General features: G+C 44.0%; 1 protein-coding gene across 1 annotated transcript; it reads right to left on the bottom strand.

Annotated features, from left to right (window-relative positions):
• Nucleotides 1-4398: 4398 nt before the first annotated feature.
• LOC103592303 (olfactory receptor 1361-like) lies at nucleotides 4399-21421 on the bottom strand. The gene is made up of 2 exons (XM_008574964.1): nucleotides 20917-21421; nucleotides 4399-5330 (listed from the first exon to the last, which is right to left on the bottom strand). Exons 1-2 carry the CDS (start codon nucleotides 21419-21421, stop codon nucleotides 4399-4401), a joined length of 1437 nt encoding a protein of 478 aa, XP_008573186.1.
• Between the last annotated feature and the right edge of the window lie 52 nt (nucleotides 21422-21473).

The following is a 21473-nucleotide window of genomic DNA, read 5'->3' on the forward strand; positions in this document are numbered from 1 at the left end:
CCCAGGGTGTGGCGGAAATCCGATCTGGGCGGGCTCCTCTTCCCTGCCTCCCCGACGCTGGCCGGGGGCTCCCCACGCTACCAGCCCCATCTGAGATCCACGGGGAGAGTGGGATTGTAGGCTGGTCCACAGGCCCCAGGGTGCCCCGCATCAAGGTAAGCAAATGGCACGTCTCAGTGCGGAGCCGCGCCAAGCTGAGATGACGAGCCTGCCCTCACTAAGCCAGCCGTCTCCACCCCCACCCGAGAAAATGGAGGCAGCTCTATTGTGGGCGCCTAGCCTGGTGTGGTAGGCGGGAGCCAGGCAGGTGGGGAGCAGTCGGGCTTCACCCCGCAAGTGGGGCTGGGCTGGGGGTGACTCACAGAGCTTGCAGAGTTGGGCCGGTCCGGCACGTTTCACTCCATTTCTGCTGGCTTTCTTGGCCTTTGTTGTCTGGGCCGCTCGTTCGTTCCTGCAGCAGGGCTCGGGTGCTCTCAGGAGTCCTCTTCTGTGTCGGCCCCAAAACCTCGAACCTGCTGCCACTTGTTTGTCGATGTAGGATCATTGTTGAAAGAATTATTCGCCTTTTGTTGCTCTTGGAAATGCAATTAATACTCTGGTATCACAGCGCACAGCTCTCAGGATCGCGCTGTCTCCTGGCACGGCCACTCCAGACCCGTCGCCATCTTGGAATCTCTCTGTGTTACAATTCTTTATCTTACAATAGAGACTATAGCCTGGGAAAATTTCCTGTTTTTTGCAAGGTCAACATTTTATATGTACTTTTAAGAAGTTAGACTAAACCTGAAAGTACAAGAAATTAAGCCCTGTGAAATATATTTGCTTTATAGTATACTCCACAGGGCAGCAGCAGAAGGCAGGAGGGAAACCAGCTGCACAAGCCCATTAGAAGCCAACTTTGGTAAAACCATATTCATGGTGCATAACTGCAGTTGTCTTTGGGAAGCAGGATATGGGTTATTTTAATTTTCTTCTTTATGATATTTGGTGTTCCATAGTGTGTAGATACTAGCTTTCAAATAACCAAAATGATATTAATTTTAGTTTAATTAATTTATTTATCTACATCCCACGATGTTGTTGCAGAGCAGTTGGGTGTGAGGGGGAGAGGGGTAGCGGGAGTGTGAAAGGGTGGGAGGAGGAAAAAGGAGGGGCATGATCGAGGCCCTTGGCAACCCCCCTCATTCCAGCAGGGGACACTAGGATGCTTCTGGCACCAGCTCTGCCATGGCTGGGCTGGATATGGACATCACGTGGGCATGGCTGAGGCCCTCAGCCTTCCCCCACTGTGACTTGGGAGCCCAGGCCACTTCTGGCAGCAGCCTGCTAGTCATCATTGGGCTGGATGCAGAAACAATGTGGGCATGGCTGAGGCCCTCAGAATCCCACTACCCAGCCTGGGAACGGGGGTGGGGGAGCTTCCAGTCCTTATACACTTTATAGGTGTTCTTTGGTGGTGTTATGCCTTTAGTGGTTAATACCAGAACTTTGTATCTGATCTGTGTGTTTTTTGTGTTTTCTTTCAGTTCTGTGTTGTATTATTAGCTATCCCCACCACTTAAACTCTGCACTGGAACTAAATTGGTGTCTTTTGCCTAGTTCTAAAATGGTGGAACTTCCTGTGGGGGACCAGCGCTTGAGCCTGTGGTTGAGCTAAATTGCTGCTGTCCTGCCGACTCTCTGGGGAAGGCTTTTTGTGCAGCTCAGGTTTTAATTGTTGACCTTTTAAGTACTTCTGGGTCTCTTGAGGTCTAGTACACCCGGGTTGTATGGAAACTCTGGTCTGGGTGTGAGTCTTTTCAGTGAACTGCACCCCCTGCAGATCTATACTCCATCTCCAGTGTGCTCTGAGTGGTCCTGTGCTGACTGGAGGGCAGATCACCTGTCCATGCTGTGCGCCAGGGTTCCTCTGGTGGGCCTGTCTCCCTCACCCCCCACACTCCGAACACATCCCAGGGGATAGGCCATGCACGGATCCTTTGCAATGACTCACAGACTTCTGAATGGCTCCTTTATTCAGTTGTCTGTGGCCCTTGCTCCTGTGTGGGTCCACGGGAACCTGGTAAGTGGTCTTGCTGGCTTGGGCACCAACAAGACCCTCTTCTCCCCTGCCACCTCCATGCAACTTCATACAAAGGTCACAGCTGTGGCTTTTGCCAGCTTTTACTCTGTGTGCTCACCAGGGCCAGGCTTGAAGTGCTGCAGTTCAAAAGTATCAGAGTGGCCCTTTCTTTCTCTCATCATGGTTTCTCCTGCCTTCATGAACTCCATAGGTCTCTTCTCCTCTTCCCCTGAGCTCTAGCAGCCCCAGCTTGGCAGTCGTTGTCTTTAATAGTTGCAGATTGGTGGACTGTGGGATAGAGTGATGCTGGGAACCATCTATTCTGTCATCTTGAATGGAAATCTTTTAAATGATTTTTTTAATGGGAGAAATTTAAAAACTCATTCTAAAATAAGAATGTCCAAATTATAAGTTAAGGCAATATTCAGTTATTTACTTTGTTTTTATTCCTCTACAGTTATCATCGCCTTTGGTCTAGGAGCAATGCCAGATGCTGACGACACAAAGTGAGTAGTATACTGGGGTCAGGAGGGAAAGCCCTTGTGGAGAGGGAAGAATAAACCAAAGAGAAACAGAGCTGTAAGAACTGGAAGACAGAGTCAGGAGGCTTCCTGGAGGTGGAGGTGTCATTTGACTTGGTTCTTCAAGGTGTGGGCAGGGACTGGCAAGTCAGAGAAGAAAGCAGGGACTGGCAGTGGGTCTGGGCATACGTTATAGAAAATATTGTCTAGTTTCCCTAATGTCAAAGAAGTTACTCTGGCTGGACCTACCCCCTAAGGTCAGGCAGCCAATCAGGATGCTCCAGAGTGTTCCCAGGCTTCTCTGTGGTTTCCTCTTGATGTACTGGGCCACCTGTCACCAGCTGTTCTCGAGTCTCATTGGAAATGCTGTCACTCACTGCAGGCCTCATATTTCACTCTGCTGTTCTTTTGTCTGAATCTGAAAATTCATTTTGTGACTCAATCTTCATGACAGCCCTGCTGAGGACACATTCAGGAGGATGAGGTAGAGCAGTGATTCTCCACCCTGACTGCATGTTAGAATCACCAGAGGTGTATTTTCAAAATCTCATTGTTGGGGCATGAACCTCACCCTGCAGACATTCTGGTTTTTGTGCTCAGTATTGGGGCCTGGACATCAGTGGATTGTGAAAGCTTCCCAGGTGAGAAAATTCAAGTACATGTGTTGCATGTATCAAATCACATAAAAATAAGAGCTAGATTTGGATGTAAAATAATTTAAAATTTAATCTTAACCGAGCCTGTGCTACATATCAGCACTCCTTGGGTGAGGCAGGCATGGGCCCTGCTCCATGGGGTGGCAGTCGGTGGCCGGTGATGAGGACAGAGCAGCCGTTCTCAGTCCTCAAAAAGTTGTCAATAACAATACTTGTAGTGGAGGGAACTGCTATGGCCCAAAAGACCCATGATGGATAATATATTGGAATCAAGCACATTCCTGCAACCCAGTGTGGCTTTTGAGTTGGAACCAGCAATTGAGGTCATTTTGATTCACCAATTACCAAGACTCAGGTCCACCAAACAAGGAGTGTCTCTACATTCCAGTAGCTGCTCCACATCAGAGAAAAGAGTTGATCTTTGAGGAACATTATTATATAGAACCTTCGTTTGAATGTCGGCTTGATGAGTTAGAAATTTGAGATGGGACAATTGGGTTCTCTCCTCTTGTAGATCAATACTGTATAATAAAAATCCCTCCATTTATTAGGTCACCTGGGAGATTCATGTGTATTAAGTTTAGTCCTGATGAAGAGCTTGAAGGACTGGGATTTTAAGCAAAATATTCATTTATTCTGGGTAAAGAATATCATCATTTCAGTGGTTGGATATCTCACTCTGATTTTTGAATCTTAAGGTTAGAAAAGGGATAAGTTGGTGAAGTTAATCAAATCAAGACTTTAAAGAAATTAGCAAGTCAAAGGGAAATTAGTTCATATTGGAAATAAAACTGTATCACTTGACTTTTGAAGCATATCATAGATGGTATCACTTTTTCCTTACATTTCACTGTTTTATACCATATTCTCAAAGCCAAAAATATTCAAATACAACATTTTTTAAATAAAAAAAGTTAACAAAATATTTAAAAACACAACATTTAGTATTATAAAGAGGTCTTATAACTGGATAGCTGCAACAGGATTACAAGTGAATCAGAGTCCACTAACAAATGACAGTCACTTGCCTTCTGTGTGCCCTTCTCAAAGACATAAATCTGTTTGTCTCCAGACCATCTTTGATGAACCACTGCTGCATTATGCTCAATTGGTGAAAAGTAGATTTGCTTGGGAATGAGATTCAGTCTTGATTCTCTCATCAGACAGAAAATGTCTTCTTGACAAACACTTTCCCTAGCGCCCCTTTCAAGTCCCTGTTCCTCAGGCTGTAGATGAAGGGGTTTAGCATGGGGGTCACCACTGTATACATCACAGTAGCTGCGATGTCTTCCTCAGCTGACTGTGAGGAGGAAGGGTTGAAATACAGAGCAATGATGGTGCCATAGAAGAGGGAAACCACAGCCAGGTGGGAGCCACAGGTGGAGAAGGCTTTCCACCTTCCCCTTGTGGATGGGACCCTCAGGACAGCACAGGAGATGTGCACATAGGAAGCCAGGATGCAAACAAATGGGGCAATCATGATCAGGGCAGCCTCGGTGAGAAGCATGAGCTCATTGAGCTGTGTGTCTGAGCAGGAGAGTTTCAGGAGGCCATTCATATCACAGAAGAAGTAGGGGATCACGTTGTCTGCACAGAAGGAGAGTCGAGCCAACAACAGGGTGTGCAACAATCCATTCATGTGGGCAAGGACCCACGATCCAGTGACCAGCAGGGCACAGAGCTGATGGGTCATCTTTGTCGTGTAATGTAAGGGGTGGCATATGGCAATGAAGCGGTCATAGGCCATCACAGCCAGAAGGAAATTGTCCATGTCGGCAAACACACAGAGAAAATACATCTGCATGAGACACCCAGAGAAGGAGATGCTGTGACTGCCAAGTATGTGGTTGGCCAGCGTCTTGGGGACGGTGGTGGAGGAGAAGCAGATGTCCACAAAGGACAGGTTGCTGAGGAAGAAGTACATGGGGGTGTGCAGGCGGGAGTCAGTGCTGATGGCCAGGACGATGAGCAGGTTTCCCAGGACCGTGACCAGGTACATGCTCAGGAAGAGCACGAAGAGGAGCTGCTGCTGCTGGGGCTGCCTGGAGAGTCCCAGGAGGAGGAACTCGGAGACGCTCGACTGGTTTGTCCCTCTCATGCTCTGAGCCCAGGTGAATGGAGGGCAGCAAATTCAGAAGCCTAGACAGGGATGGTTAAGATGTTGTCATGTTCCAGGCAGGACCATGTGTGTAAATCACATTATAGAGCTGCTGAAACAAGATGTGCCCACCCCACCTGCACTTCCAATTGCCAGTGGTCAGTTCTAATGCTTTTCTTGCAGGATGGATTGATTATTATTTTCTCTATTTAACATTGAAAAACTCACAGACATATACACAGCCTGACTCTAGTATATGTACCTCTGCTTATGTTTTCCAGTTTTCCCTCCACCCACCCAACTCTTTAGTAGCTTTTAAAGAGACAAGGAACACAGTTGATTAGTACTGAGTTCATCTCAGGTGACCACTGGTACATTCACGGCTCTTACTATTACTTCATGTATCTGGAAGATGCAAAAAAGGAGGTTCCTAAAAGAACTTCCTATCTTAATAGACAAGTATTGATGTCTCCGTGGCTGCAGCTCACCTGGAGGAGGTTGGTGCTCCTGCTGTCAGGTGTTCTCACCTCTGCACAACTGCCCAGTGCTTCTCTTTATAGCAGGGATCGGACTGTCCTGGAAACATAGGCAGGTCCTGGGTGAGGAGGAGCAGGGTTCACGGTTTACACATGTGTGATTCATTGGGGCAATCACAGACCTAGTGTTTACAAGAGTCTCCTTGGCCATGGGGACCAGATTCCCTAAGAGCCTCATTAGAGACAAAAAGAGAATAATTGTTTTACCCACTTTTTTGTCCCTTTTGACCAAACAATGATGGCATAGAGTAGTATCTAAGGATTAGATGTAACTCTTGGGTCAAAAGATTAAAATATTAGAAATGAAGCCACCTGGCTGAAGACAAATTCCAGACAAATTTCCCTGGAAGACCAGCCTCTTCACCTTGATCAGAACTGTGACCGTCAATATGGAAATTCAATCATTAGATCATTTTTCATTCCACTATCTTTGCTCAGACCTGGGGCTATACTTGTATTTTTTGTAACCCTTGCTTCTTATGTCTCATTATCCTTGGACAAGATGAGTGATACCGCGTCTTCTCCATTTACAGATGGGAATGTTAACAGCACATTACTGAGATGGACCCAACCTATGGACATGTTTGGGGTAAAGTGTAGCTTCATTCAAAGGCAAGTTTTCTCCAGGAGAGTCCAGCATGCTGTGATTTAGAAGCTCCAGGACCTTGGGGTATATCCAGTTTGGGATGTCCCTTCAACTCACATGGTTTACACTTTTTTTTGGAACAGAACTCCCTAATCCACATTATCAAAGTGTGGCAGGGCCCCAGGATTCATGTTTATAAAACATTCCTTCCCCTTCACCATGGCTGCTTGGACCAGACAATTTGGAACCAGGACTGAGGAACAGCCAGTCTATGTCACCACGTGGATTGGCTGGAATGCATCAGTCCATCATCTGATGCCTGCCTGATTCACCCCACATGGGCCAAGAGAGGAGCTAACGAAGTAAATACACAGAGAGGAGAAGATACTTGTTGGAGAAAACCCTTATGATTTTATGTTCTGGGATGAGGGTTTTCCTGGTGATGGGCTATACTCTAGCATTTTTTGCTTAGGGTTCTCAGTTGCAAAATCACAGAAACCAACTGTGGCTAATTTTAGCAGAAAAGGACTTCATTAAAAGAACATTGAGCCCATCAATGAAGGGGTGGATAAACAATTTGTACATACACTGGAATTTATTGAGCCATATAAAAGATTAAAGTCCTGATTCATGTTATAATGTAGATAAACCTCAAAACCATTATGCTGAGTGAAAGAAGCCAGACAAAATGATCATACATTGTAGGATTCCTTTTATATAAAATACACCTAACAGGCAAACCTATAGAGGTGGCAGCATATTGGTCATTGGTAGGGACTGGGGGAAAGGGGGAAATGGGGAGTGACTGCTACTTGGTAGGGGGCTTCCTTTCATGGTGATGGAAATGTGTTGGAACCAGATGGAGGTGATAACCGCACAATGTTATGAATGTACTAAATGCCACGGAATTGTTCGCTTTAAGGTGGTTCATTCTATGTTATGTAAATTTCACTTCAATAAAACTTAAAAACAAAAATGGGGCTGGCTGGTTAGTTCAGTTGACTCGGGCGTGATGCTACTAACACCAACAACCAGTTTTCGATCCTTGCATCAGCTGCTGCCAAAAAATTTATATACATAGTGAGCATCTCTCCAAATCACTAGAAAGCTAGATAGCCAGGTGTGATGGGTAATTTTATGGGACAACTTTACAGGGTAACAATGTATTTGGTCTAACATTACTCTAGATGTTTCTGTGAAACTATTTTTTAGATGAGATGAGCATTTACATCAGTAGACTCTGAGTAAAGCAGATTATCCTCCACACTGTGAGTGGGTGTTTTCTAATCAGTTGAAGGCCTTAATAGAAAAAGACACTTCTTCATGCAAGAGGAAATTCTGGCTTTACACTCAAACCACAACATTAATTCTTCCATAGGTCTCCAGTCTGCTGGACTACCCTGAAGATTGTGGACTTGACAAGCCTCCAAACTCACATGTGCCAATTCCTCAAAATTTAAAATATCCCTTTCTCTCTCCATATATATATAAGGTTGTATATATTCCATTGCTTCTGCTCCTCTGGAGAACTAATAAACCAGGCTGAGAAGACAACTCATCTGGTAACAGTGCCCCAAATCATGCTTCAGAACCAGCTAATGAGGAAACAGATGCTGCTGCCACCAAGTACTAGGTGGTGCCACTTGCAGTTCTGATTGCAGGTGTCATGGATGCTGGTTGCTACCACCTGTGCTTCTGCTCCCAATTCCAGGGACTATCTCTCTACAGCTGTCACCATTGCTAAAGAAAGTTCCTCCTGGGCTTCCCTTCCCTGTGTCAAAGTCTGGGCAGGTGCATCTGATGTGCAGAGCCTGTCACTTGCCCTCGTTCTTGTTGACAGAGAGGCTCACAAGCAGGTATCTGGTGTACTGATTTCTGTAGTAGAAGGTGGTCTTTTCCCAACAGAAGCCATAAAGTAGGAAATTCCACCAACCTTAGAAGTGGGCTCATATGCTGGGAAGCCAAAACTTTGAACAAATGTCTGCTACAGTCATCCTCTGGCTGGCAACATGAACATGCACACCTTTCCCCAAAATTTACCCTCCTGGAAATGTTAGGCTGTGCCTGAACACAGTGCAAATATCCCTTACACAGCTGAAAACCTCACTCACCTGTCCTCCACAGAGGGAAACTTCAAAATCTCCTGTCACTCCTCCAGGTCCCAGGTGAGAGTCTCCCCTGGTCTCATCCTGATCCTGGTTCTTCATTCTATATACTCTCTGACCAGAACCTTAAAGTCATCTACCACCAACACGTCCCAGGTTAGAGCAGATGAAGGAAGAAAGGGAGACGATAATTAGTTAACAGGTAAATATTCACACGGCATGGTGAGGACAAAAATGTGGTAAGATAGACAAAAAAAAAAAGGTGGAGAAAACCAAAACAATCTCCAGTTGTAATGAGAGCCTTACCTACACTGAGGAACTTCAGACATGCTCAGCTGGGGTGGGAGATCTGGCAGTTAAACCCCTGCATTGATGGGTCATTGGATGGGGGCTTACTGGGAAAAGCTGGTGACCTTCGATGGACCGAGGCAGTATTCAGACAAGTGGGGAAACTGAGAGCCTTGTGGCAGCAACAGTCCCAGCAGCTGGGGAATGAGTCTTTCATTCCTGAGAAGGGATCGTGGTGGCACATCAGAGTCCACTATGTTACCATCTTCCAGGGCACATGGGCAGCATCAGTTGAGGGCTATTCTGCTCTGCTGGGGATAGATGCAGAAAGGGAATAAAGGACTTGAGCTGAGTCTGAAACACGAATAAGTGATTTCCACAGAGGGAGATGAGAGTGGGGAGGATCATGTGTGAGGCTATTCTAGGCAAAGGGGAGAGGCTGAGTACATAAAATAGTCTGGCCTCTTTGGGAAGAAGCAGCCAGGAAGGTCTGGTATTAGGATGGAAAGTGTATAAAAGGGAAGGAAAGACAGAATGGCAGGCGTGCACCAGATCACAGCAGCCTCGTGGACAGGGTGACCTCACATTCTAATTTGCCCAGAACAGTCCTGGTTTACATCTGTTGTCCTGTTGTAATTTTAATAACTCACTCTTTTCATCTCAAAAGTGTGCTAATTGGAGTGGTAAATTATGGGGGCTCTGTACTCTAAGTCATAATATTAATTTTGGATTTTTCCCTGGATCAGTGGAACTTACCTTCAAAAATGATAATCAGAGGAGTGACCTGATCTGATATTCATTTTACAAAGGTCATTGTGACTGTGCTGTGGAGGGTGAAATTGCTCAGGGAAAGTCTATGAACAGGGAGGCTTATTAGGAGTGTTTCAAGAATTCAGCCAAAAAAAGAAAAAAAAATTCAAACCCTTAACTAAGGCAAATATAGTCAGGATGGTGACAGAGATTTTTGAGCGGTGCTGAGGAGGTAGTGTGTAGAGCCCATAGTGGTACAGGAATGGGAAGTTCTACAGCGATGCTCACATTTTGTCCCTGAGGGACTGCATGGTGCCATTTATTGAGAGAAGGATGAAAGTAGGAGAGTGGTGGTGTGTGTGTGTGTGTGTGTGTGTGTGTGTGTGTGTGTGTGTGTGTGTGTGTGTGAAGCTCAGAAGCAGGGACTGCTCAGAGTTAATTGGTCTCTTTTGGACAAGTTGTTTTTGAAGATCTGAAGAACATCTGGGGATAGGGTCCCAGGAGTCATAAGCTTTGGGTCTGATGCTCAGGGGAGGATCCAGAAACACATAGATTCAGAAGTCACCAGCACATTGGTTTATTAGGAGCTATGACAGTGGATGTGATTGTCTATGAAGAGAGTGGAGAGTGAGAAAGAAAAGATGAAAGAATAAAGCCCATTACAATGAGAACATATAAGGGAGTGAAGAAGATAGGCCAGCAAATGTGATCTGTAAACACAGGATCCAGGACACCATTAGAGAAGATGGAGAAAGCAGGGTCTCAGAAGCCAGGACCTGGGTTTCACAAAAACTGTATCAATAATGTATCACCATAGTAACAGTACCTGGTGAATCACCATAGTAACAGTACCTAATGTATCACCTTAGTAACAGTACCTAGTGCATCACCATAGTAACGGTGTATAAAATTACATAACAAAGCTCCCCGATCACAGGAACTTAGAGAAGCAATAACTTCTCTCTTTTCAGACTGTGGGTCACCTAGGCTTGGCTCCAGGCTGTGGGCTGGGCTCATGTCCGCAGTTATTGTGTTCTACCAGGTTCTCAGGCTGGAGGGACAGCAGCCTGGAGAGCACGTTCTCCTAGGGAAGCAGCAGAGGGCAGGAGGGCAAACCCAGCTGCACAAGCCCATTGGAAGCCAACTTTGGTAAAACTATATTCACAGTGCATAACTGCAGTTATCTTCGAGTAGCAAAGATATGGTTTATTTTAATTTTCTTCTTAATGATTTTTGGTGTTCCATAGTGTGTGGATACTACCTTTCACATAACAAAAATGATGTGTTTTAAATGGAGGGAATTTTAAAACTGCTTCTAAACAAAAGATGTCCAAATTAAAAATTAAGGCAATATTCATTCATTCGTTTTCTTTCAATTTATCTTGATTGTTGCCTTTGGTCTAGGAGCAGTGGCTGACAATGGAGACACAAAGTGAGTAGTGTATTTATGTCAGGAGGGTCTCAGTGTGTGGAAAGCACTTACAGAGAGGGAACCATAAACTAAAAAAAAAAAAAAATAGAGCTTTGAGAATGGAAGACAGAGTCAGGAGCCTTCGTGGAGGAGGAGTTAGCATTTGACTTGGTTCTTGAAGGTGTGGGAAGGGAGTCGCTAGTTGGAGAAGAAAGCAGGGCCAGACAATGGGTCTGGGCAGAGGTTACAGTAGGTGCTGACCAGTTTCTTGAAGGTGTGGGAAGGGAGTCGCTAGTTGGAGAAGAAAGCAGGGCCAGACAGTAGGTCTGGGCAGAGGTTACAGTAGGTGCTGACCAGTTTCCCTCATACAAAAGAGGTCACCGTGGCTGGACCTGTTGTCAACCAGTACCCAAGGGTAGACAGTGGGAAATGAAAAGACACACTTTATGGGGTCAGGAGGACCTTATATGATGCTGACCTGTAAGGCATCCTAGTTTATTTTAGGTTTCTTTTTATAAGCCAGTGAAAATAACAAATCGTACTGATTAAATTAGTTATGTCTGGTACCAAGCTATTTATAGAACATTTTCAGCTGCCATTGCACTTGAAGATTCATAACTAACTACTTATCAAGAAGATAAGAACATAAGTTTCTCATTTACAAAGCCTCTAGTGTCCTTGGTTCAATCAAATTCCAGTCTTGCTGGCTTCCCTAGAATAGAAAGGACTTTTTCAGCTTGCTATTTAGTACCTCACATTTCCCCCTTCTGCATTTTGGATGATGAAGACCCCAGGACCTCCCATCTGAAGCGATAATAGTGTTGCTGCAACTGTTGGTTGCTACAATGGAGGCAGAATGAAAAACAAAAAAAGGCAAATACAGAAGCAATTATAAACACTATTAACAAATACAATATCTGCTGTACAGTGTACAAGGAATGCAATTGAAAAAGTTGTTAAAACCATTAATCTCTTTTCTTTGTGTTCATTCCCAATACTGGAAGAGATATGGGATGTTAAAATACATTGATTACAGGAAATATTATAACCATTACCATGGGGCATTATTTCAAAATTTCCCATAAGGAGCATATTGGGAGGAGCTACACAGGAGTGTAGACCATAGGAAACCACAAGATTTTGAACTTGGCCTATGATAACACTCAATGAAGCAAGCAATCTCTGCAAATCTGGATGGGCTATACCCTGAGTTGTATACCATATACTAGTCACCCAACCCCCAGGCACCACCCAGTCAGATGGCAACTGGGATTCTAGGTGATGATGAGGACTTCTCATTATCTGAAGAAAACCCAACAGGGTGGTGCAATATGGGAGTGGAATAATAACATTCCAGCCAGTGGGGGTATTTGACAAAAGGCTGTCTGTGTTGATCTGCACAGGAAGACCACCCTGGAGGACTCCTTGAGCACCAGTTCTTTTATTTTTTATCCCATCCAATACATACATCATTACAATCTGCATATGACTTCCTGGATGAGGTTGGAGTCCTTCTGAAGGCACTTCTATCCCATTTTCCTTGGATGTGGGTATGGAAACAGGAATTATAAATCCATCCTCCACATATCCCTCTATTTATTTAATTAAAAGAAAAGGCAAAAGTTATAAATCAAGATTTTACAGTTAAGACAAAACTTTTTGTTATAGGTTGGGTTTATAATTAAAAAGCCTGTAGCAAATACATATATAATCCTGTTTGATTAGTAAACCAGACACAAGCTAACAACAAGGCATATGCAGGGCTTTGGGAGAAACCCAGCAGACAGTTCTTTTGTAACTTTTAGCCCTTAAACAAAAATTAAATAAGTACCAAACATATCACAAATGTGTTGACCCAAAGGCAAATTTAGGCAGAAGGTTTAAATTAAATTTTGAAAACATATCTATTGTATCAACAAATTTGGAAAATTAAAGTCACATGAACTTGAAAAGTATACTTATTTATTTAATAATCACGCATTAATTATAAACCAATTTGGTACCATGCAGACAATACAAACACACATATAGACATAACATACACTTATGTACACATACACGTAGGCATAGACAGATAAAATAGAGAACTTACTAGTATAAAAAGACAGTTAGATTTAAATTGTTTTCCTTTATTAAAAAATGTCAAAATTTATCTGTGAGGCCCACCTTGTTTTAGAGAAAATAAGGTAACAAAACTGGTTGATTTTAGTTTAGTTCCTTTTTTTTTTTATGGGTTACTGAGCTTAAGATTGAGCCAGAGAGTAAACAGAGATAAAGCTATAGACTTTTGGGGTTTCAAGAGAAAAGCAGCAGACCCAAAAAGAAGGTCTGGTTGGTACCAGGGCTGCATTTCTCATAAAGCCTCAGAGTCCCTGGCAAAGAAGAGAAGCATATAAAGTTAAGAAAAGAAAACATGTTTAAACAAAACCAATGTTGGAAAGAAATACTAACTTCTTTTACTTTAGCTTGTCCAATTAAAAGTTCTTTCACTCAGTGACAAAGATTAAGTTTTATCCTTTTTTGGTGACACAAACATGTCTTTGTTTTTTATTAAGGTCTAGAGTAGGTCTCAGAGTGACTTGATATAAATTCCAAACTGTTAGGTGGGAAGTCTTGACAAGACCCATTGCATAATTAATCAATAACCAATTAGTTTCCACATTTCTCTGTCAGCGCTTCCTTCCTTGGAATATCAAGGACATTGGTTAATAATCATTAACAGTTTTACAAGCTGCCATTTGGTTACTTTACACTCAGCTGCTTTAAGGAGACAGTGGAATTGTAATTTGTGTTGCATCTCCTCCTTAGAGAAGGAAGTTCCTGTATTTTAAAAATGAAGGAAAAAACAAAACTTACAGGCTATTTCAATATCCTGCAAAACTAAGATCAAATATTGGCTGTCTGAGTGTAAGTTAAAAGGACAGTTCTGTAATAAGGAAAAAGCATAAATAACAGTGTGAAGTTCAACATGCTGTGCAGAGGATGTTTGAACATATCTAGAAAAAGGTTGGCCATTAATAATTACTGCTGCTAGTCCACTGCTGGAACCATTGGTAAACACAAGGAAAGCATTAGATAAAGGAATTAAAGAAGTATTTTTAGGAAGGATGAAAGAAGTACACTGAAAAAATTGTAACAGTTTATTCTGAGGGTAATGGAGAGATTTGACCAGTGAACTCTGTAAAGGCTTCTTGTCGAGCAGAGACAGAGCTTATTAGCCATTGAAACCGCTGTGATGAGAAAGGAATAACAATATAATAAGGGTCAATTCCAAACAACTGTTGCAACCGATGCTGCCCTTTGATAATCAAAGCTTTGAGAAACAGATAATAAGGAGTTAAGGTACGAGTTTGATGAAATGATGGTAAAAAAAAAAAAAAAAAAGCCACTCCAGTGGGCCATGTTCCTGCCATATTAACGCAATGGGGATAATAGGTGTGGGACATAGGATAAGAAATATGGGTAAAATGGGTTTACATGAAAATCCTGTGCACTATTAATGGTTTGTTCTACATTCTGCAATGCATGGATTGCTGCAGGAGTCAAACTTCTGGGAGAATCAGGTGATGAGTCACCCTTTAAGATATCAAATAAAGGCTGAAGATCCACAGTTGTAAGTCAGAGGGAAGGGCAAAGCCAGTTAATGTCTTCCAGTAACTTTTGGAAATCATTAAGTGTCTTCAAAGAATCATGCCTGATTTTAATTTTTTTGTGGGAGGATGGTGTTGTTATCTATGATATGACCTAAATAGGAAAAGGAGTGTTGCATTTGAATTTTTTCCAGAGATAAAACCAAACTATAAGTAGCTAATACCTTGGAAAGGGAATCAAATATTGAAAGTAAATGCTGTTGTTTTTCATGGGCAATTAGAATGTCATCCATATAATGGATGATATATACCTGAGGATATTGGCATCACAAAGGCTCAAGAACATTAGAAATATATTTTTGATATAATGTAGGACTATTAGCCATACCTTGTGGCAATACCTTCCATTGATATCTTTTCATGGGGGCTTGAATATTAAAAGAGGGTATGCCAAAAGCAAACCATTCACAATCTGAAGGAGACAAGGGGATGGAAAAGAAACCATCCTGCAGGTCTAGGACTATTAAATAAAATGAAGCTTGGATAGCTATAGGAGATGGAAGGCCAGGTTGTAAAATGCCCATGGGTTTCATAACTGCATTAATGGCTCAGAGGTCTTGCAAAAGTCACCACGAGCCAGATTTTTTCTTAATGACAAAAATAGGGGTATTTCAAGGACTATTAGAGGGCTCAGTATGGTTCTTTTGAAGTTGATCTTGAACCAAATTTTGACAAGCAAGCAATTTCTCCCAAGTTAGGGGCCACTGATCTACCCATACAGGTGTATCTGAGATCCAAGAAACTGGATCAGCAGTGGCAGGAGATATTAGGGCCCCCATTGTAAAGGGGTAGAGGGATGGTACAGAATTTCATTGGGACTCAATAGTAAAGCTCCTATTTGCTACAAGACATCACATCCCCACAAATTAATAGGTATCAAATAAAGCACATAGGGATGAAAAGTCCCAGAATGGCCTTCATGGTCAGTCCAAGTGAGAAAAGAGCTATTCTGCCAAGGTGCACTTGACTGGCCAATCCGTTGGAGTTCAGTCATGGCTGGCTTCAAAGGCCAAGGAGCAGGCCAATATGTTTGGGACATGACAGAAATGTCAGCTCCTGTATCTAATAACCCCTTAAAGAGTTTTCCCTGAATAGATAACACTAATTCTGGGCATCCTTTTCTTATTTCTTGTACGCAATAGGTTTTATCAGATGATCCAAATCCCTGCTCTCCCCATGGGGTATTTTGGAAAACTTTACCTGTAATTAAAAGAGGGACCAGGCCGGCCCGGTGGCGTACTGGAGAGTGCGCTGCTTGGGAGCGTGGTGGCGCTCCTGCCGAGGGTTCGGATCCCATGTGGAGACTGGTTCCCGCTCACTGGCTGAGTGCGGTGCGGGCGCAACACCGAGGGTTGTGATCCCGTTGCCGGTCCCCGGTACGGGCGTGACACCGAGGGTTGCGATCCCGTTACCGGTCAGTAAAAAAGACAAAAAGGAAAAAAAAAAAAAAGAGGGACCAATACTAATTAAGCTATTTTCATGTCAGGAGAGACAGTAATGATTCCTTGCCCTGCAGCAGCCATAACTCGTATCTCTCCAGTATAATCAGAGTCAATGACTCCAGGAAATACCTGAAGACCTTTTAAAGTAAGGCTGTTCCATCCCAAGATAATCCCTACACTGCCTGAAGGTAAAGGACCAAATATACCAGTAGGGATAGCTTGTGGCCCCATAGTAGGGGTTAACACAACCTGAGCTGTGGGGCTAAGATCCAATCCTCCACTTCCTCTGGTTGCTTGGGAGAGGTCGGCGATGGATTTTTGGAAGCTGACTCCAGAATTTGGGGAGGATAGATGGACATGGCCACCATTGTTTGATGGGGCCTGGCCAGGCCCCATTTCCCATTTCCCTGCTGGGGAAGAGGCCAACCCTCTGCTGTGGTTTTGGAATGGCATTCATTAGCCCAGTGGTGTCCCCTCCAACATCTTGGGCAGATATTTGGAGCAGGTGTGGAAGGGAAGTTATCAGGAGTGGAAGCTTGATTAGGACATTGCTTTGCAAAATGACCTCCTTTTCTGCATTTAAAACATGTTTTGGATCTACACCTTGGATCCTTTTTCCTTGCTCTCTAAAATATTGAGAGGGCATTATATTTCGCAAAGCAGTGGCAAAAGCTACCCCTTGTGTATATGAGGGCCCAATATCTGCACAGAGATGGACATAGTCAGAAAGTATCCCCTTCTTACAATAAGGGCAAATAGCAGACTGGCAAGCTGAATTGGTGTTTTCATAAGCCAGTTGCTTGGTCAGCAGCATTCCGGTTTCCCCATATACCACTAGGTGTCCCACAACCTGTAACAAACGGGACAAGAAATCCTGGTATGGCTCATCAGGACACTGATGGATCTTACTAAGTTCTTCCATTTTAGTGTCAGCCATGGGAAGCCTCCTCCAAGCTTGCTGGGCAATGGTATTAATCTGTTGGTAAACATCAGTGGAGAATCCTAACTGTTGTGCCACTATGGAGAAGTCACCCTCACCAGCTAACATATCAAAAGTGACTTCAAGTCCTTCTCGGTGACTGCTCTCAGATTGTCCCTGAGCACGTTCAAAAAACTCTGATTTCCACAAAAGATATTCACCTCCAACAAGACAGAATTTTGCTATATTTTTCCAATCCACTGGGGGGAGAGCTTCGACCACCATTGTCTCAAGTAAGCTCGAAGTAAGGGGAGCCGTAGCTCCATACTGCGCAACAGCGGTTTTTAGCTCCTTTAGGGTTTTAAAAGAGAGCACTTGATACTCCCATACTGCTTGTCCCTCATCATTTAAAGACTCAGTAACAGGATAACATTTATATCCCTGCAAGCCATCTTCCCCTCTCTCCCATGCCATTAGGAGAGCCTTCTGCAAAGGAGACATTTGAGGGGCACAGCGTAGGATCGGGTATGTCTGAGGAGCCACAGGACCATGGGAACACAGAGAGGATACCTTTGAAAACTGTTTATGATTTTGATAACAGGACTTCATCAGACGGTCAAAAGCCAACAAAAAGTCAGGGGACTCAATGGCCAAAGGTGGGGGTGGAGACAATGGCTTGGCAGGAGGTGATCCTGCCTCACTATTTCCTCTTTATCCTCTATCTCTTCAGTACATTCCCCAATCAAAGGTTTTTCAATAACATCAGTGGGGGAAGGAAGTATATCAGGAACTTCAATAGGTTCAGAGACAGTTGAGACTACAGGGGCTTTAGAAGCCTCATGGCCAGGATGCAAACAGTCTTTGATCAAATTCCATAAACAAAAGATATCAACAGGGACTTTAGAAGGACCCACAACCCAATAATATTCTTGGAGCTGTCTCCCAACATGTTCCTGAGTTTTCTAACTGAAAAATAGAGACCTTGCAGTCCTGGGGGAAAGAGATACCGCTCTTTGCTCCCTCCTTGTCCCATTAGTTTTACTCCTGACTATCCTGACTATATGCCTTTGTTCCTAAACAGAATAGGTGTGCACCCTAAAACATGAAGATTTCCTCACCTGTTTCCAAGAAGTTTCTCCATACTCAGGTCCCTGTTCAGGCACCACTTTGTTGTCGATCGATACCCAAGGGGAGATGGTGGGAAATAAAGAGACACACTTTATGGGGTCAGAAGGACCTTAAATGATGCTGACCTGTGAGACATCCTAGTTTATTTTAGGTTCCTTTTTATAGGACAGTGAAAATAAATTGTACTGATTAAATCCGTTATGTCTGGAACCAAGCTATTTATAGAACATTTTCAGCTGCCATGGCACTTGAAGATTCATAGCTAACTACTTATCAACAAAATAAGAACATAAGTTTCTCATTTATAAACCTTCCAGGGTCCTGGGTTCAATCAAAGGTCAGACATCAAGGGACGGAGAAGGGGGAGGTAGGCAAAAGGGATGCCAGCCTTGCTGGCTTCCCTAGATTAGCAAGGACTTTGTAGCTTTGCTATTTAGTACCTCACATGGACCCACCCCCTAAGGTCAGGCAGCCAATCAGGATGCTCCTGAGTGTTCCCACACTTCCCTGTGGATCCCTCTGGATGCACCAGTCCACCCATTGCTAGCTCCTCTTGAGTCTCTTTGGAAATGCTGTCACTCAGTTCAGGCCTCATATTTCACTCTGCTGTTCTTTTGTCTGAGTCTCAAAACTCATTTTGTGACTCAGACTTCATGTCTGACCGCTCCGGAGAACACACACAGGAGGACGAGGTAGAGCAGTGACTCTCCACCCTGACTGCACCTTACAATTTTTCAAAATCTTAGTGTTGGGGCCTGGATATCACCTGGAGAGACTCTGATTCACATGCTCAGTATTGGGGCCTGGACATCAGAGGATTGTGAAAGCTTCCCAGGTGATTCCAATATTCAAGTGTACGTGTGGCATGTATACTCCCAACAAGTCACGTAAAAGGAAGAACTGGACCTCAGTATAGAATAATTTAAAATTTCATCATTAACTTTAGGGGAGCCTGTGCTGCACATAAGCACTCCTCAGGCATGGTGGAGCTGAGCCCTGCACCGTGGGGTGGTAGCACAGTGGCTGGCAATAGGGACCCCACCAGCCATGAATGCCATGTTGGGCCACTTTGGAACATGGCCCTGGAGTAGCCCGACTCGGTCATCAAATGTTGTCAATACCAATACTTGTAGCAGAAGGAATTCCCATGGCCCAAAAGCCCCAGGATGGACAAAATATTGCAATCAAGCAAATTCCTGCAACCCAGTGTGGCTTTTGGGTTCAAAAGAACACTGAAGATTGTTTTGCTTCACCAAATTACCAAGACTCATATCCACCAAACAAGGAGTGTGTCTATATTCAGGAAGCTGCCCCACGTCAGAGAACAAAGTTGACCTTCGATGAACGTTACTATACAGAACCTTCCTTTGAATGTCGGCTTGATCACTTGGAAGATCAAGATGGGTTTCTCTCCTCTTATACATTGACACTGTGGCATAAAAACCCTTCACTTAGGGGCCGGCCCGGTGGCGCACTGGATAGTGCGCCGCTTGGGAAGCGCGGCGGCGCTCCCGCCTGAGGGTTCGGATCCCACATACAGACCGGTTCCCGCTCACTGGCTGAGCGAGGCGCGGGAGCAACACCAAGGGTTGCGATCCCGTTACCGGTCCCCGGTCCGGTACGGGGGCAACACTGAGGGTTGCGATCTGTTGCTGGACATGGAAAAAGACAAAAAAGACAAAAAAAAAAAAAAAAAAAACCCTTCACTTATTAGATCGACAGAGAGATTCATGTGGACTAAGTTTATTCCTGATGAGGAACTTGAAGGACTGGATTCTGAGCAAAATATTCATTTATTCCCGGTAAAGAATATCATCTTTCAGTGCTTGGGCATTTTCCTCTGATTTTAGAATCTTAAGTTGAGAACAGAAATATGTTGGTCAAGTTAATTAAATCAAGGCTTTAAAGAAAGTAGGAAAATCAAAGGGAAATGAGTTCAGGAAAAAACAGAAACTTAATAAAACTTGGGAACAAAACTGTATCAGTTGACTTTTGAAGCAAATCATAGATGGTATCGCTTTTTCTCCTACATTTCTTTATGTTTTACAGCATATACTCAAGACCAAAAACATTAAAATAAAACATGTTTTAAAAAAAATAATTTAAAAACACAAAATTTAGCAGTGCAAATATGTATCATTACTGGATAGATCCATCAGTATTACAGGTGAATTAGTGTCCACTAACAAATAATGGTCACCATCTGTGTGCCCCTCTCAAAGACATCAATGTGTTTGTGTCCAGACCATCTCTGATGAACACCTGCTGCATTATGCTCAATTGGTGAGAAACTGATTGCTTGGGAATGAGATTCAGTCTTGATTCTCCCATCAGACAGAAAATGTCTTCCAGCCAAACACATTTCTTAAAGCCCCTATCAAGTCCCTATTCCTCAGGCTGTAGATGAAGGGGTTTAGCATGGGGGTCACCACTGTATACATCACAGTAGCTGCGATGTCTTCCTCAGCTGACTGTGAGGAGGAAGGGTTGAAATACAGAGCAATGATGGTGCCATAGAAGAGGGAAACCACAGCCAGGTGGGAGCCACAGGTGGAGAAGGCTTTCCACCTTCCCCTTGTGGATGGGACCCTCAGGACAGCACAGGAGATGTGCACATAGGAAGCCAGGATGCAAACAAATGCAGTGATCATGATCAGGGCACCTTCAGTAAGAAGCATGAGCTCATTGAGCTGTGTATCTGAGCAGGAGAGTTTCAGGAGTGGATTCATATCACAGAAGAAGTGGGGGATCACATTGTCTGCACAGAATGAGAGTCGAGCCATCAGCAGGGTGTGCAATAGGACATTCAGGTTTGCAATGACCCATGATCCAGTGACCAACAGGGCACAGAGCTGACAGGTCATCTTTGTTGTATAATGTAAGGGGTGGCATATGGCAACAAAGCGGTCATAGGCCATCACAGCCAGGAGGAAACTGTCCATGTTGGCAAACACACAGAGAAAATACATCTGTGTGAGACACCCAGAGAAGGAGATGCTGTGACTGCCAAGTATGTGATTGGTCAGCATCTTGGGGACGGTGGTGGAGGAGAAGCAGACGTCCACAAAGGACAGGTTGCTGAGGAAGAAGTACATGGGGGTGTGCAGGTGGGAGTCAGTGCTGATGGCCAGGACGATGAGCAGGTTTCCCAGGACTGTGACCAGGTACATGATCAGGAAGAGCACGAAGACGAGCTGCTGCTGCTGGGGCTGCCTGGAAAGTCCCAGGAGGAGGAACTCGGAGACGCTCGACTGGTTTGTCCCTCTCATGGCTCTAAGACAGCTGATTAGAGGGGAGCAAGTTCAGAAACCAAAACATGGA

This window comes from Galeopterus variegatus, unplaced genomic scaffold (genome assembly GCF_000696425.1).
Source record: "Galeopterus variegatus unplaced genomic scaffold, G_variegatus-3.0.2 Scaffold1120, whole genome shotgun sequence".
NCBI lineage: Eukaryota > Metazoa > Chordata > Mammalia > Dermoptera > Cynocephalidae > Galeopterus > Galeopterus variegatus.